General features: G+C 37.0%; 1 protein-coding gene across 1 annotated transcript in view; it reads left to right on the top strand.

Moving 5' to 3' along the window:
• The first annotated feature begins 10963 nt into the window (after positions 1 to 10963).
• ahrra (aryl-hydrocarbon receptor repressor a) overlaps positions 10964 to 17143 on the top strand; it is a 113450-nt gene continuing 107270 nt past the window's right edge. The window contains exons 1-3 of the mRNA XM_020930618.2: positions 10964 to 11240; positions 11721 to 11816; positions 13473 to 13654. Coding sequence (XP_020786277.2) covers positions 11755 to 11816; positions 13473 to 13654 — 244 coding nt within the window. The 5' untranslated portion in view covers positions 10964 to 11240; positions 11721 to 11754. The remainder of the gene's footprint in view (positions 11241 to 11720; positions 11817 to 13472; positions 13655 to 17143) is intronic.

The raw sequence follows: 17143 nt of genomic DNA, 5'->3' as shown, positions 1-17143 counted from the left end.
TATGTTGTTTTTTCAAAGTTAAACTGTCTTTGGACGTGAGACAAGGAGATGTTTCAGAGCATTTATTACAAGTAATAAAGTTGAAATATTTTGCCAGTATTTTTATAGTGTTTATAAAGAGGAGGTGCACTGAGCGACATTTTCCACCGAGCATGGCTTGTTTCTGCATATCTGCCATTATAAATAATAACAAATTCATTTACTTACAGTTTTCTGCCTTTTCATTATTGTGAAAGTTATTTTTCAAGCTCTTATAGGGTTATTTTATACTCATTCAAATGAAACCTTTCAGTTATTTGATAGTATCTGTAGACTAATCCAACAGCTTTGGGACTTCTATACTTATAGGTTACTTGCAAGGACAAAAAAAAATTCACATTCACTGGATTGGTTTGGCCATTACAAGTTACTAAGTGATGCAGTTGCAACGTTCGTCCATAAGATGGCAGTGGTTCCCTATTTGATGCTGTAAATTGAGGTTGAACTTGTCAACCACACGTCATAATCCTTGACACACTAACACCCTGATCACCCCAAGCAGAGACCAAGTAATCTCAGATATTACAGCTTTTGTTTTCCTTATTTCTTTACTTACTTACTGCTACTACTTTTTTTTTACTCTTCATTGAGTCGTGATTGCAGTACAGAGATTATATCGTGCAAAAAAGATAACTAACATAATAACAATCAGTTATTTCATTTTCACTGTGTCATTTTTCTGGTGGAGGGTCTGCCACATTAACACCAGGCACAGGCTAAGCAATCTCAGATATAACAACTTCAGTTTTCCTTATCGCTTTACTTTTTACACTTCATTGATTCATGATTGTGGAGTAGAGAGATTATACTATGCAAAGAAGCAAACTAACTTAAGAGAGACTCACTACGTAACTTTTCTGGTGAAGGGGCTGCCACATTACCACCACAGGCAAAAGGCATAGACCAAGCAATCTCAGATGTAGGAGATTTTGTTTTTCTTTCTTCTTTTTCCTACTTTTTACATATTCAGGAATAAGTACAGATATTATACCATCCAAAGAAGCACACTAACATAATAGCGAGCTGTTACTCCTAAAGATTCATTGTGTAACTCTTCTGGTACAGGGTCCACCGCTGCGACTCCATGTTGTTTTTTTCCTGAAATGATCTACAGTATTGTATTTATTTTTATTATCTCCATGGAGACAAGCAGGTCACATCACCAGGTCGAGTTATAGGTCAGATCTGTGAAGAAGTTAATCTGCTCACAATAGTAATGCATGTTTTCACGGAATTTTTGAAACCCTTTTAACTGAATAATTACAGGATATATTTGTTTAATGCCATAGCGTGGAACATCTCAGGCAAAGCAATAACATCACCATGGAGACAAGCAGAACCAGAACAGTTACACAGTGCACTTTTAACACCATAGGCATAGAGAAAGCAGTCTCAAGTATACAAGTTTTCCCCATCCTTTTTTACACTTTACTGACACACAATTGTACAGCACTAGTAGATCATTATACCACACAAAGCAAACCAACCAAAGAGTTGTCAGTTACTACTGAAATAATAAATAAATGACCATGAGCTGGAAGACATGCAGGCGACAGAGTTCATTCTGTGTTTAATGAAAAGCATCCGTCAGTTCAGACTTCTGACTGTATGAATGCTCTTATGTACAAGATTCAAGGCTATAAGAAAAAAATACATTTGGGATTTATTAGCGTTTCTGTGGCGTGCGGGCGGCAAATGGACTGACTCACTCAATTTCCCCTGTGATAGTTTTTTCCCCAACATAAGGTTTTAATCTAATATAGTTTTATTGTTTGTAACTGTCAATACGGTAGTTATGTCGCACAAATGAAAGTGTTAAGTGTAAGAACAGGTTTGTTAAAGGTGCATTGTGTAACCTTTCTGATGGAGGGCCCGTCAAATGCTTTTTTTCCATGGAGATGTTATTGCTTTTTCTGGAATGCTTCACAGTATGGCATCTTCATGGAGATCAAACCAAGTTACAAGTCTGTTTTTCTTGGTATTTCTGAGCTATAAAACCACCTGTAATTGAATAAATGTAAGGTAGAGCTGTTTAGTGTCATACTGTGGAACATTCCAGACAGAGCAGTGACATCTCCATAGAAACAAGCAGGTGATGGACCCCCAACCAAAAAAGTTACACAGTGCAGTTTTAATGCTGATTGGAACACGGATCACAGTGAGACAGATCACAGATTTTTTCTTGAATGTTTGAAGGACACCTGCTTGTCTCCATGGAATATTATTGCATCAAATGTTTCACAGCATGGCATTTGTATATTTCTATGGAGACCAGCACGACCAAGTTATAGGTCAGGTCTGTGGAGAGGCAACCCCTGTTACAGTAAGAATACATGTTTTTATTCATGTTTTGTTTTCACAATAAAACACCTGCAGCTGAATTGATAAAGATAGTTAAGTTTAATACTATACTGTGGAACATTTCAGTCTAAGCAATAACATCTATATGGAGATAAGCAGGTAGCCGACTCTCTACCTGAAAAGTTACTTCTTTAGCTATTTTTAGCCATAGTATAAATACAGAATTACAGAAAGCCACATGTATCAAGCAGGTACGGCTTTATTGTTTTGTAAATATGCCAGAATCGTTCACCTCGACATTTTTTAAACAAATTACAATTGTTTCAAACAGTTTGTACAAAGTTGTCAAAACAGTTGTTGCCTGGACCCAGATCAGCTTTTCTCTGTCAACATCCATCCTTTTAACAGTGACTCAATGACTTCTGGGTGAAGGGTTTACCCAGTTTCACTCACTGAGCAAGAGAGATGAAAGAGAGAGGGAGGATAGAGAGGGAAAGAGAGAAGAGAGACAGAGGGAGAGAGAAAAGAGAGAGACTGAGAGAGTGACAGAGAGGAGAGAATGACAGAGAGAAAGTCAGAGAGAGAGAAAAAGAGAGAAGAGAGACAGGGAGAGACTGAGGGGAGAGAGAGACAGACACACTGAGAGGGAGAAAGAGGGAGCAGAGAGAGAGAGAGAGAGAGACAGAGGGGTAGAGAGGGAGAGAAAAAAGAGAGAAGCTGAGAGTGACAGAGAAGGACACAATCAGAGAGAGAGGGAACGAGAGAAGAGAGACAGGGAGAGAGAGGGGAGAGAGAGGGAGGAGGGAGAGGGAAAGAGAGAAGAGTGACAGGGAGAGAGTGAGAGGAGAGAGAAATAGACAGAAAGACTGAGAGGGAGACAGAAAGAGAGAGAAGGATAGAGAGAGAATCAGAGAGAGAGGAAAAGGGAAAATCAGAGAGTGAGAGATAGAGAGGGGGGAGGAAAGATAGCTATATAGAGGAAGCGAAAGAGAGAGGGAGGGAGTGAGAGAGACAGACAGACAGACTGAGAGGGAGACAGAGAGGAAGAAAGAGGGAGCAGTGAGGGAGAGACAGAGGGAGAGAAAAAAGAGAGGCTGAGAGCGTGACAGAGGAGAGAGAAGGGTAGAGAGAGAGTCAGAGAGAGAGAAAGAGAAAATCAGAGGGTGAAAAATAGAGAGGGGGAGGAGAGATAGATAGAGAGATAGCTAGATAGAGAGGGAGAGAAAGAAGAGAGAGGGAGGGAGGGAGAGAGAGAAGAGAGATCAACAGACAGACTGAAGGGGAGACAGAGAGAGAGCAGAGAGAGAGACAGAGGGTGAGGGGTAGAGAGGGAGAGAAAAAAGAGAGAGACAGAGAGGAGAGAAGGATAGAGAGAGAGTCAGAGAGTGAGAAACAGAAAATCTGAGAGTGAACGATAGAGAGGGGGGAGGCAAGATAGATAGACAGGGGGAGACAGAGATGGAGAAAGAGGGAGCTGAGAGAGAGGGGTAGAGAGGGAGAGAAGAAAGAGTGAGGTTGAGAGAGTGACAGAGAGGAGAGAAGGACAGAGAGAGAGAGAGAGTCAGAGAGAGAGGGAAGAGAAAATCAAAGAGTGAGTGATAGAGAGGGAGGAGGAGAGATAGAGAGATAGAAAGAGAAATAAAGAGAGAGGGAGAGAGAGAGGGGGAGAGAGAGAGAGAGACACAGACACAGAGGAAGCTAGATGGAAAAACTAGGGCATGCAGATTTGCCTCTTATTTTGGAGAACATTACTAAACTAACCTCTCCATAAACTCTCCACTGGCCACATACTGACCTCATGAAGAGCTATAAACCCGAGCATCAGCAAAGATAATCCTTCAAAGTGGAAATGTTGACAGACACATGCAACGCTAGAGACAAAAATGTGACAAAAAATCTCAAACTGAACCTAAAATGCCACCACATCGATACCATCAGAGAAGCATAGTAACTGCTCATCTGTTGATAGTTTTCTGTACGTTTTTGCAGTTGGCATTGCATGACTCGCGACTCAGTGTTGGGTGGATGTGGTTTCTCATTTAGCAGAGATAAAGACAAAGACTCTGCAAGAACATTTAAACTGATAGAAGAACCATAGTTGTGGTTTGCAGACTTTCATCTTATTAGAGAAATAATTTATTTAGATTTATAATGGAGGAATGTGTGAATGAAATAAAGCACAACTCTGAGTATGTTTTTTGACAAGGCTCACAAGAATCAGTTTTGTGTTTTGTGACCAGAGGTGGGACCAAGTCGATGTTTTGTAAGTCTCAAGTAAGTCTCAAGTCTATGACCTCAAGTCCGAGTCAAGTCCCAAGTCAAATACAGGCAAGTCTAAGTCAAGTCTCGAGTCACTGGCCCATAAGTCCAAGTCAAGTCCAAGTCATCTGCTTTGAGCTTCAAGTCTTTTCAAGTCTTTAAACCAAAGTAGCTCTTAGATTTTTGCAATTTATATGAATTTTAAACTAAATTGTACTTTTCAAAAAGTCATGGTATATGAGTATTTATAGAGTATACAAGAGTTCTTGAAATTAATTTAGTTATTTTTTCCTTTTTAAATGTCTTGACCAGATTTTGGTGTGACTCATTACAGTCAGAACAGAAAGAATTCAGATTTAATAGTGCTTCTCAAGTCTTCTGAAGTCAGAGGCCTCAAGTCTGAGTCAAGTCCCAAGTCACTGACCTTAAAGTCCAAGTCGAGTCCCAAGTCTTAGTCCATTTCATCAAGTCAAGTCTCAAGTCCTAAAAATAGTGACTCAAGTCTGACTCGAGTCCAAGTCACGACTTGCAAGTCCCCACTTCCCGATTGTGACTTTAAATGACCTTTAAAATAATACATTTAATGTTGACCTGAAATGGCAGAAAACTTTATTCCTGTATACACAGATAATTTCCATTTAAAAAAATTACCTGCTTGTTAAATCAATTATTTAAAGTACTATGGATTGATTTGTTGGACTAAAACGAAAGGGGCAGTGTGCAGGTCCTACAGGGTGAATACAGCTGTGCACTCTGTCCCAAAGAGACCTCTTCAGACGATCTTTTTGAATTAACAGCTCGTCTGTGATGGATTATACTTGTACTGCAAAGATCAGACACAGAACCCTCCACCCTCGTCTGTGCATGGGGCAGCTACGTCCTCCTGATCACACTTAGAGAACTCATGCAGACACTTCTTATGGACAGAATAAAGAATTACAAGTTAATATGGGATAGACTGATATTGTTTGGTTCCAATTTCATATTTAAAATGGTCAAAGTTAACACAAGTATCACATATATAATTTGGCAATTTAGTAATTTAGTAGTCTGTGTGTAACATAACAGATACAAAAATTGACCGTGTGAACCACCAGGGGGAGTTGTGAGCAATCAGTCACTACCATTCAATGCGTGAACATTATTTGACATCTTTGTTGTCTTTTCATTTGTGGAAATTGATCCTATTGCCTTTTAAACATCTTATAATGTACAAAAATTGAGTTTTACACTCCTGTAATTGTGTTTTGTTTCATTCACATGTTTGAGTAATCCTTTATTATTAGTCTTTGACCCTTTGTTCACTAAAGACAGACAATTCCAGGGCTGAAATCATCCAAATGATTCTGATGAAGGAGCATGGAGTTTAAAAACACAGTGGAGCACTTCCTGTATTATCACATGACAACACTGAAAGAAGAACCCAGCCTAAATATGCAGTGCTTGTGTGTTAAACGTGTGTGACAGAAACAAAACACAACTCCAGGTATGTTTTTGATGAGGAAAACGCTTTATAACAGATCAAAAAAATTGTCTAATATGAGCCTTTAATGTACAAGTATTTGAAATTTCTTTGATTGCTTTAAATTAGTTTCTACATAAAACAAATCATGCATACTGAATGATGGAGACTGACTCAGTTTTAAATCCATGTGTCATATATACAGTAAACTTCCACATTGCATTGATTTTGTCATGTATTATAAATGTCCCTTCGTGCCGCAGTGACTCTCGTCTCCAGAAACCGTACCATAATGAACACTAATCAATAAGAGCTGTTCACTGTGGCACCTGCTCCTCTGTGTATGACTCATTTCCTCTACTCTCATTATTACAGGGTTAGTGGAAGAGTCTAGACTACGTATTTATATAAAGAGCTCATTAAAATCTGTATTTAAAGACAAGGCCATTTGCAAGTAATTTTACTCAAGTCTGTTCTGAGCCTGGAGGTAAGAAAAGAGTTGCTACGGGAGACAATCTATTACAATCCTTTATTCCTTTAATCCTCCATTTTATTTGATTGAGCAGGGTACAACAAAATTCAGAAACAATAACAAAAACAGGGATATGTACATGAACATATTTGAGATTTGGTACATAGATGAGTGATATGAATTATTGTTATACTTCCAAATACTACATAGCCGTAATCAGCCACTGCAAATACTATAGTACTTTTGTTATTAGATTGAAGAAATACTATTACATTGCTATCAAGAAAAAAAGAAAAAAAAATCAGCATAAATAGCATTAATTAATCAAAAAACAGAATGTATACAGGCTTAGAAATATGTCACCGATGTGGATTTCTTTGCATTAGAATTGAGACTTTCTCTTTAATTGATGTTACTTCGTTGCCAGCACTTTCTCTGTTGGCAAGACACTTCACAAACCTCGCCTAGTATGAATGTGTGAGTGGTGGTGGCCTCTCTTTTCTCCGTCTGCCCCATGGCAACTGTGGCTACAAAAGTATCTTACCTTATGGAGTGAATGAATAATACACAGTAAAGAGCTTTGGGTGTCTTTAAAGGCACTTATATAAATCCAGTAGATCATAATTATCATCATTATTATTTGTCACTGCTATTATAATAATTGGATGTAGGCTACACCCTAAACTAATGCCCATACTCTTGCTCTTAATTAACTCTTGTGAGTATTAAGCCGTGTTGAAATGTTGTTACCTCATCAAAACATACCTGGAGTTGTGTTTTGCTTCCTTCATCTTTGAGTGATTCTTTAATAGTACTTTGTCTACATTTCCAAATTCTCAAAATGCTCGCTCTAAGGCCTGATGAAGACCACTTGGGTCAAAACATGTTGGCTTTGGCCATCTAAATAAAGGCCTTTTAATTATACATTTTTCCTTGTGTGATTTTTACTTCTTTGGGGTGCCTGGATTCTGTTGTGTTTAAAGTTTTGATCCTTTTTCCAAGAGCATCCACTACTTGCGCCAACTGACTGGAACGCCTGCAGCAAACAGCCACATTTTTTTTGTTTTCTCTGCTCAAAATGCTCAGTTCCACCTTGTGATGTCACGAAGCAGTAGTTTTAAAGTCAACAGCTATAGCCTATAGTTTACATTTTGTTTCATAGAGATAACGTTGCTGAAATTATCCAAATGATTCTAGTGAAGGTGTATGGAGTTTAAAAACACAGTTGTGCACTTCCTGTATTACCACATGACATCACAGGGTATCACAAGGAGTGTTTTCCATTTGAAAGAATTTCTAAATATTCAGGATTTGTGTGTTAAAGAAGCATGAGTGAAACAAAACACAACTCCAGGCTTGTTTGTGATGATGAAACAACATTATAACATAGATCAGAAAATAGTGTAATATGAGCACTTTAATTAGAATGAACAATTTACCTCCAAATGTCAGACAGAATAAATATCATGTGCTTATCACATTCTTTCTTATAATATACATTTTTTACCTGATAACCTGTAAACTCTTATAATCCCTTTGTTATGAAGACAGACCTGTGCACACATATGTCACAGATTGGGTTGCGTGAGAAGCTTGCTCCTGCGTCGTAAATCACGCCATAAGCTCAGGCTAATCTGGAGCAGCTCAGATAGTGTTGCTGGTGGATTTACATTGATACCAAACCTCCCCGTGGCTTTAATGGCCGCTCCTGACAGTGTTAACGGGACCTAAAGACCTCCCCGTGCCCTCCTCCACCTGTCTGTAATAATACAGTGCCAGTGACAGACAGAGTATTGAATAAAACTTCCCTGTAACTCAATAATACATGAGAGTAACACAATAGTGATTTTATATTCATATTAAATTATATTTTATAGTAACAGTCTGAATATTTGTCCCCTTTTTGACATTTTTGATAGTATTATTACTTAAATGTGCAATAGGCCTATGTAACTTTTTGGTTGGGGGGTCTGTCACCTTCTTGTTTCTATTTATGTCATTGCTCTGCCTGGAATGTTCCACAGTATGACATTAAACACTGCTATCTTACATTTATTAAATAACAGGTACTTATGGCTAAAAGATACCTAGAAAAACAAGCATTCTGACTGTGAGCGGGGTTGCTTCTCCACAGATCCGATCTGTAACAGTCTGGTTTGGTCTCCATGAAGACAGAAATGTTTAATACCACAAATACTATGGAACATCCTAAATAAAGCAATAACATCTCAATGGAGAAAAGCATTTGAGGGGCCCTCCACTAGTTGCACAATGCACCAACAATTTTTGTTTGTTTGTTTGTTTACAATTCTAGGCTGTTTGTTGTTATTACACAGTGCTCCTTTACAGTTTTTTGTTTGTTTGTTTGTTTTTTACAATTCTAAGCTCTTTATTGTTATTATACAATGCAGCTTTAAAGTTTTTTTGTTTGTTTGTTTTTTACTATTCCAGGCTGTTGTTATTATACAATGCAGCTTTAAAGTTTTTTTGTTTGTTTGTTTTTTATTTTCCAGGCTGTTGTTATTACACAATGCAGCTTTAAAGTTTTTTGTCTGTTTGTTTGTTTTTTACAATTCTAGGCTATTTATTGTTATTACACAATGCACCTTTAAAGATTTTTGTTTGTTCATTTGTTTTTTACAATTGTAGGCTGTTTGTTATTATTACACAATGCACCTATAAGTGACTCATAACTCTAATCACTTTAAATGCTCGCTTTTAATCTATACAATTTCTCAGATATTCAGTGGCTTATGTTATACTTTGAAACCTGATCTGCAAATGTATAGCCATATTTGAACACCAGGGAGCGGTACAATGGCCATAACACAAAGCGACCATCATTGTTTTACCACTTTATTAAATTACATCACATTTTACAAAATACACATACAGTATAACCCAAAAGGAAATGAACACGCACAGATAAACAACTCTGGCCTTGATAAACACAAAAGCTTTGGAAAGTGCTGCTGTAAAACATTCTTTAATGTGGTTATGGTGAGAGCGGCTACGCGTGGCACAAGCTCCAGCTGCAGCCCAACATTTCTATTTATATCTCCAATAGTAGGCCAGCATACTATACATTACCTCACCTTCTGTAAAGGGATTAAGACTATTCACTTGTTTAGAATAGGCTATACTATAAACGTATTCAGACACAAACTAAGTATTTATAAGACTATTGTTCAACTTGACTGTCATAATAGGACACAGTTGAGTGGCGTATTGTGGAAAATAGCGTTGTTAATTAAAAGCACATTGCATAATCAAGCTAAACAAACATTTGTCCTAGTAATCAGAAAGTGAGCTGTTTTACGCGCAGCTTTACGCATCCAGTCTGCCTTTTTTCGAGTCAATATCCGAACCATAAACACGCGTCTATCCAAAATCGTCCGTTTCAAACTACATCCACAAAGAGCGCAGTGACCCTACACGACCCGACCACGTCCAGTGCTCCGCCGTGTTCGCCCGCAGTCTGTTTTTGTAGTAAAATTGGCAATATTGGTCCGTGTGACGCAGGGGAAGCCCTCCGGTCCTCGCGCGCCGGAGACCGAGGATTGCCTGGCTGTGAGCGCGGGGATGTTTGTGTGCGTCTGCTGCCCTTCGCGTGAGATCCCTCCTTCTTGTGTGTGTGGACTGTGCGCCTCTGTGGGCTCGGGTCGGGTTGGGCTAGCGCTGCGTTCAACGAGTCCGTAAAAAGCGCGACGCACCAAGAATATTTCTCTCGATCTAATCAAGATGTATCTGGTTATTTATAGTCTTGTTGTTATTTTGATCTTTGCCATTACGCATGTTTGGCACGTGGTGTCTTTAACAGTCTGCATTACATAAAACTACTTTTACGCCCACTTACACTCATAGACCTCAAGTTCCAAACTAAATTGTCAATTATATGCAAAATTTTATAGCCTAGGCTTTGGGTTTCAGTTTTCTGGCTCTATGCAACATTTTGAGGACTTTTTCCCTTTCAAAAGCTAAGCCTATACTATTTTTGTTTTAAATTGTTAATCGCTGTGGCAACGATCTTAATTTCTTATCATTCTGAAATCTATTGATATTAGCATGATTACCAAAGAAAGCGACTTGTGGTAATACATTTTTATTACATTACTGGTTCTTTAATAGCAGCATTGTTGAATCGTCGTGAATGCAGCTTTCAAATTTAGCCTAAAGAGTTAGACTTTATTACCGTTCTTTGTCATAGAAACTGCAATTTCCTGTTGTCATAAAGTTATAAACGTTGCATTTCTTCTGCACGTTATTTCTCTAGAGACTTTTAATGTTTTAACTTTTAACGCGCGTAGTCGTCTGAATTCCCACCCGTGCACCTCCCCTGAATGCGTCGTGAGCTTGCGCGCGCTCCGGTGTGTGTGCTGCTGCCGGCCGCGCGCTGTTTGTGAGGCAGAGTTGCGTGCGAAGAGCTCGACATGTCATTCAGAGGAATCCACCACCTGAAACGCGAGGAAGTGAAGAAGGCGACTCAATTGGGTATAAAGCATCAGAAGCCCACATCTGCCCCTCGCACTTCACAGCTGATCAAAACAAACGCGCATGCAGACACCGGACCTGTTATTTGATTTCTACTGGATTTATCCTTTGGCACAGTCCACTCAGTGCATCCTCGGACACGCGGCTCTTTTTTTAAGTGAATGACTCCTCATACAGCTCTATACTGGAATTAACTCACAGTAACCCTGCGTTTGGGTCAGTACTTTTACCTTTACTCATTTTTGTTGGACTACATTTTCTTAATATGATTTTATCTTGACTTTTATCCCTGATCATGACTGGATTATTTTAATATTTTTGCTAGTCTTTGATTAATTTGTATCTGTGTTGCTATTACCTTAGTGTACAGTAAGTCCATGCATGTCTAAAACCAGGACTGTCACTTTATTATGCAACTGTTATCAAGTTCTGAGCACTTTTTATTATATTTATACTTCAGTACTATGATCCTAATGTTTTTTTTAGATAAATATATTAATTTGATCTTACTCAAAGTGTATGAAGTGTGCTAATGCCTATAGAAGCAGTTGACAATCTACTCCAGTACAATTTTTATATGAGTTTATAGTTACAAATTGCCTTTATCCATGCATGCCTTATCTTAAACTTTATCAAGCAGTGTACTGTAGTCTCCACGTTGTTTTCGTCCCATGTAAAGTTCTGTCTTCTTCACAGCGCACCTGTTACCTCCACGGAGCGCCGAACCATCATGATCCCTCCTGGAGACTGCATGTACGCGGGCAGGAAGCGGAGGAAGCCCATCCAAAAACAGTTAAGATACTTGTTAATGCAACTCTAACTAACTACAGTATATACACTAATAACGTCACTCAGTGTAATAGTTGCAAAGTGTCTCTTCTTAATGTTTTACGACAAGTTATTTTTGACTTTTCTTGCCTGCAATTATAAATTTAAGTCTGCTGTCATTAGAAATTTGCTTTTTAAAAAAAAATAATTATCCAATTTGCATGCATGATTGTCACTTGTCACAATATTAAGTTTCTGTAGTTTAGTCTATACTATATGATCTAACAATGTAACTCAATAGTTGTAGTATTTGTATAGTAAATATCTATTTGCTGAATGTGTAAGGACCAGTTATTATGGACTTTTCTTGCCTATGTGAATACAGCTTAAAGAATCATTCGAAATCTGTTTTTTGTTTTTTTTTAGAAGTATAAGTGTTTGCATTATTATCACACCATGACAAGTTGATTCCCCGTAGTTTCCTCGATGCAACTGTTCTTTCTAATGCCATTGACTTTTGATTTAATGTAATCATAACTTACTTCGTTACACTTTTCAATAAAACTACTTTGTGGTTTGTTAGAACTTGTGGATTTCCACGCTTGTGAGTTCCCCTAACTTTGCCAGTTCAGTTTTATCAGTAACAAATTGCTTGCAACTTTTTGAAATCGTCCCCTGTTTTGCATATTATTTTGTCAGTCAAACGTATTTTAAAATTTGGACAGCATTGGGTTTATTAGATCCGGTAAAGGCAAGCTGCATTTTAACAAAGCTTTTTTGGCGTAACTAAAGTCCCATCGGATCAATAATTTGAAAGTAGATAGTGACACATGTTAGGAGACGCGCTGAAGTTTGCTTGTATTCTTGGCTTGATATAATTTCAGATATTAACCCTATATTTGTGTGCATTTTAAACATAAGAAAATATAAGGAAATTGTTAGTTGACTAAACCGTGAGAAAAACTTTTTTGATAAGACTTAACCCAGATCAGTGGTACTATTTAAACTACAAATGGTGCAACTTATTAACTTACTAACCTGTACATTTATAGTTTATGTTATTATTATTAACTGAAACTGAAAATTTGCTTTTATAGTGTAGTATGTTACTTTCAATTTCTTTTGTGTTGATCAAAGTTTTCAAAATGTGTTAACAAACATGAACTCACTGGGCTACATTTGGAAGTAGAGAGCTGAAAATGTGGTTTATTCGATCATGTGTTTCTGTGGTTTGACTTTCCTCTACACTGAACGGACATCTTAAAAAAACAGTACACCAACCAGACAATAAATTACTGAGATATTGAATATAATAATAGAAATTGCATGTAAGAAAAGTTAAATTTATTAAAAAAAGAAAAAAAAATATTAGGCAGACCTTGACATCGACAGTAAGTCATAGAGCAAAACGGATTTTATTTTGAAATGATTTCGCTGGTAACTTTGTGTTTAACTTGAATAAAACAACTTCACCATTAACAGTAGCCCCAATAAGGTAAACAATTAAATGGCTTACACTTTCTTGAAGCATTTCCAACTGTAAATGCTCAGTGTGTAGTGAGAGAATTACCCATTAAAGCTCGCAAATCCTCTGTGCCAACTTTTATTAACCCTCTCCTCTCATCTCACTGTGTTTCTACCGCTTTCATTATATTAAATTATCGTTATTATTATTATTAGGAAGCCTTCGTCTGCCAATGAGAAGACCAATCCTTCGAAGAGACACAGGGACAGGCTGAACGCAGAGCTGGACCGCCTGGCCAACCTGCTCCCCTTCCCCCCGGACGTCATCTCCAAACTGGACAAACTCTCCGTGCTCCGGCTGGCTGTGTCCTACCTCCGCGTCAAGAGCTTCTTCCAAGGTAGGACCACAAAAATACTCATATACTTTTATCTATTTTAAAATTTTGCCACGTATCTATTTAAATTTTTACAATTTCTCTTGGTTTTGATTGCTTTAAGTTGTTTTAATGTCCCATGGAAAACATGTTATGCGCTACAACATCTTATGCTTTGCTCTTATAATTCATCTATATTGCGCTTTTCTTTAATTTTAAGATCAGAAACTTTAAAATAAAAAAAAATAGAAGTACTGGTGATAGTAGTTGTAGCAGTAGGAGTAATTGTAATAGTAGTAGTAGTAGTTGTAGTAATTACAGAAGCAGCTTTACATTGTTTTAGTATCCCATGGAAAACAGCTATGTGCTACTTCACTTTTATTTCATTTTAAAACCTGAAAATATTTTGATAATTTTTATTTTGTCGCTTATTGATTTTGATTGATATTTTTTTCTTCTGATCTTGGCTTCATTTGTGCGCTTATTGTTTTAATATCTCTCAAAAAGCCTCAACACACTGCACCACCATATACTTTTCTATTAGAAATAATATATTTTGCTTTTTAATTTCATTTTAAAACATTTTTATTAGCTTGGTTTCTTTCTGTCTTGAGTTATCTTTGAAACTTTTACACATGCTCCTCATATATTACACAGCTGCATTGCATTTTGACTAATTTCTTTTAGCTGTTAACCTTTTTCACCTATAACAGTTTTCTCACACATCTGACAATTTAAAGCTCTTTTTATTACATTTGTATTAATTATAAGGTAGATTTTACATTACTTTTCAGAACACTGCAAATTTTCCTCACTTGCCACTTGTGAAATTTTGCATTAACGATAGCTGTCACTGTAATTACACAGCTGGATGCTTAATTTGAAAAGACACAAAGGCATTTATCTTGTGGATCGAATTTTTCTCAATTTGGAAAACGTGTGAAATTTTTGAGAAACTGTTTACTTTGTCCCCAGGGAAGTCAATTACAGAAAGCACAATATTAATGTTGTCTTAATTACAACTTATAATGCAAATGTAATGCAAATTTTGATATTTTCTTCACGTTTTATAAGTCTTTGCATTCCAATCTCTTACGATCTCTTTATTATTCTTCACACTTCTTTTACCATTCTTTGTAAACTTCGTAGCAACTATCTGTACTTGAGGTTTAGTCCAGTTTAGCTTAGTCAGCACTCAGAGCACGCAAACTTGTAGCCTATGACCTATAAGCAGTCGTATTAACAGTGAGTTCTCTTGGATAAAGAATCACGCAGGGGACAGGACTGTTGGTGAAGGGGGAGTGCCCAGAATAACCTGTGATTATGAAAACAAATAATAAATGATAATAAACTGTTCATAGATAGACTGCTGATAATATTTTGACAAAACAAATTTAACTTTTACTACTATTTCTACTACTACTACTACTACTACTACTACTACTACTACTACTACTACTACTACTACTACTACTACTACTACTACTTTTAGTATTTAATTTCAGTGCATGTTTCTTTTCTGACAACTTTTTAAAGGCATTATTTACTTACTAAAGGTCTATACTAGGTTTGTTGTACTAGCTGTTTATATCTACTCTGTATCTACATATATATACAGTAGTAGCAGTAGTAGTAGTACAGAAGCAGCAATAGTGGTTACGCAAGTAGTAGTAAGTACAGGTGTTTATCTAGCTAAGCTCTACAAACTTCAAATCATATAGCTTACTTACTATGTTTTATTTGGCTTTTACCAAATTTCTCCTACTACTGTCTATTATTTTGAAGCATAACAGCGCATTATGCAGAATTAGCAGCACATTTGATCTGTAAATATCTTAAAATCTGCCTTATATATGCTGGTATATAAGTTTCTGTTCCACAAAGTCCAGGTAAAAGTGTATTTGCCATGCGTTACTGTTGGATTTTGTCAGTGGTTGTGGTGACCATCTTAGCTCTCCTTTGATGCCGAGCGTAATGAGATTAATTAGAGCAGGGCATGAGGGATTTTGGTCTGTATACATCTGTGATCTACGCTCCACTGCTTTCCTACTCCTGCGTTTTATCTTTTAATTTAAGTATTTTCTGACCACTGGAAATCTCACAGATATATTTAAGATAAGCAACAAGTTTTGTGGGTTTTTTGTTACATGTTTCGCTCTTACAACCTGCTGCAACTTTTTATTTTTATATATTGTTGCATAATTATTATTTTACATATTTTACTTACAAACAAATGCATTTCTATTCTTTCTAATTTACACTGTATATAGTCTTCCATAGTATGATCAACCCTCCACTGCTACCTACTCCTACATTTTATCATTTTAATTTAAGTATTTCTTGATCACTGGAAAAAAAAATATATTTAAAATATGTCAAAAATATATTTAAGATAAGGTAAGAAACAAGTTTTCACCCTGGTTGTTTCTGTGTTTGAATAAGGCTGTGCAATTGAATTTATATTTGTGATTTCAAGTATTACCAAACTCTATTACAAAATGTTGTCATGAAAAATACAAAGAATTAATCTCATATGCCATGGCTTGGCTTGCTCTACCATTCAAACATAAAGCAAAGACACTTTTCTAATCTACAGTGGCTTTGAAAACGTCTCAAAATAGCAATAAACTATAAATATATTTCCCTATGCTTTCTATAAAAGTCTGTTTTGGTAGTATAGAAGAAATTGTGAATTCAAAGATGAGCCAAGTAATACAGATTTGCCATAATGTTTACCGTAAGCAGAACTAGTTTTGGACCATATTGTATTCTTACTATTAATTTATCCAAATTTAATCTAACTGACTGACTGTGTGTTCATAAATATACATCTTATCTATCTGCTTGCATGTATTAACAGACATGTCTTTGTGATCAGCCTGTTGTTCTTTACATTGTCCACTAGGAGGACTATAAGAAGTCAAATAGCAGGGGGATCTCTTGACTCCAGCTTGTACAGTAGAGCTACAGTAGACAGGTTCGGTGTTAACTTCTGCATATATTGTTAAACTTAAAGGTACATTATGCAACTTTTTGGTTGAGGGTCTGTCACCTTCTTGTTTCTTCATTGCTCTGCCTTGAATGTTCCACAATATGACATTAAACATGCATACTCTACCCGGCATTTATTCACTTACAGATAGCGTTATTGCTGAAATAAAAATGGCATTCTGACTATGAGCAGGGTTGCCTTTCCACAGATTTGACCTGCAACTTCACCTGGTTTGGAGTCCATGATGATAGGAAGTTTTAAAGCCACACTGTGAAACATTTCTGACAAAGCATTAACATCTCTATGGAGAAAAGCATTTGATGAAGCCTCCACCAGGAAAGTTTAAAACCGAGTATGCGTTGAGTGAGAGTATAGTGGGTGTTTTTAAAAGAGCATCCTTAAATTTTGTCAGTTGTTGCGTGACTCTGCGGAGGGCGGGTTTTAGCGGAGTGTGTACCTATGGCACTATATGCAAATACAGCCTCAGGGCCCAGTGCATGCGGCGCCATACAGCTCTTTGT

The sequence above is a fragment of the Boleophthalmus pectinirostris genome, unplaced genomic scaffold (assembly GCF_026225935.1).
Source record: "Boleophthalmus pectinirostris isolate CB_2022bp ecotype Guang Dong unplaced genomic scaffold, ASM2622593v1 HiC_scaffold_15, whole genome shotgun sequence".
Classification (NCBI taxonomy): Eukaryota; Metazoa; Chordata; class Actinopteri; order Gobiiformes; family Gobiidae; genus Boleophthalmus; species Boleophthalmus pectinirostris.
This window is presented reverse-complemented; position numbering and strand designations above follow the sequence as displayed.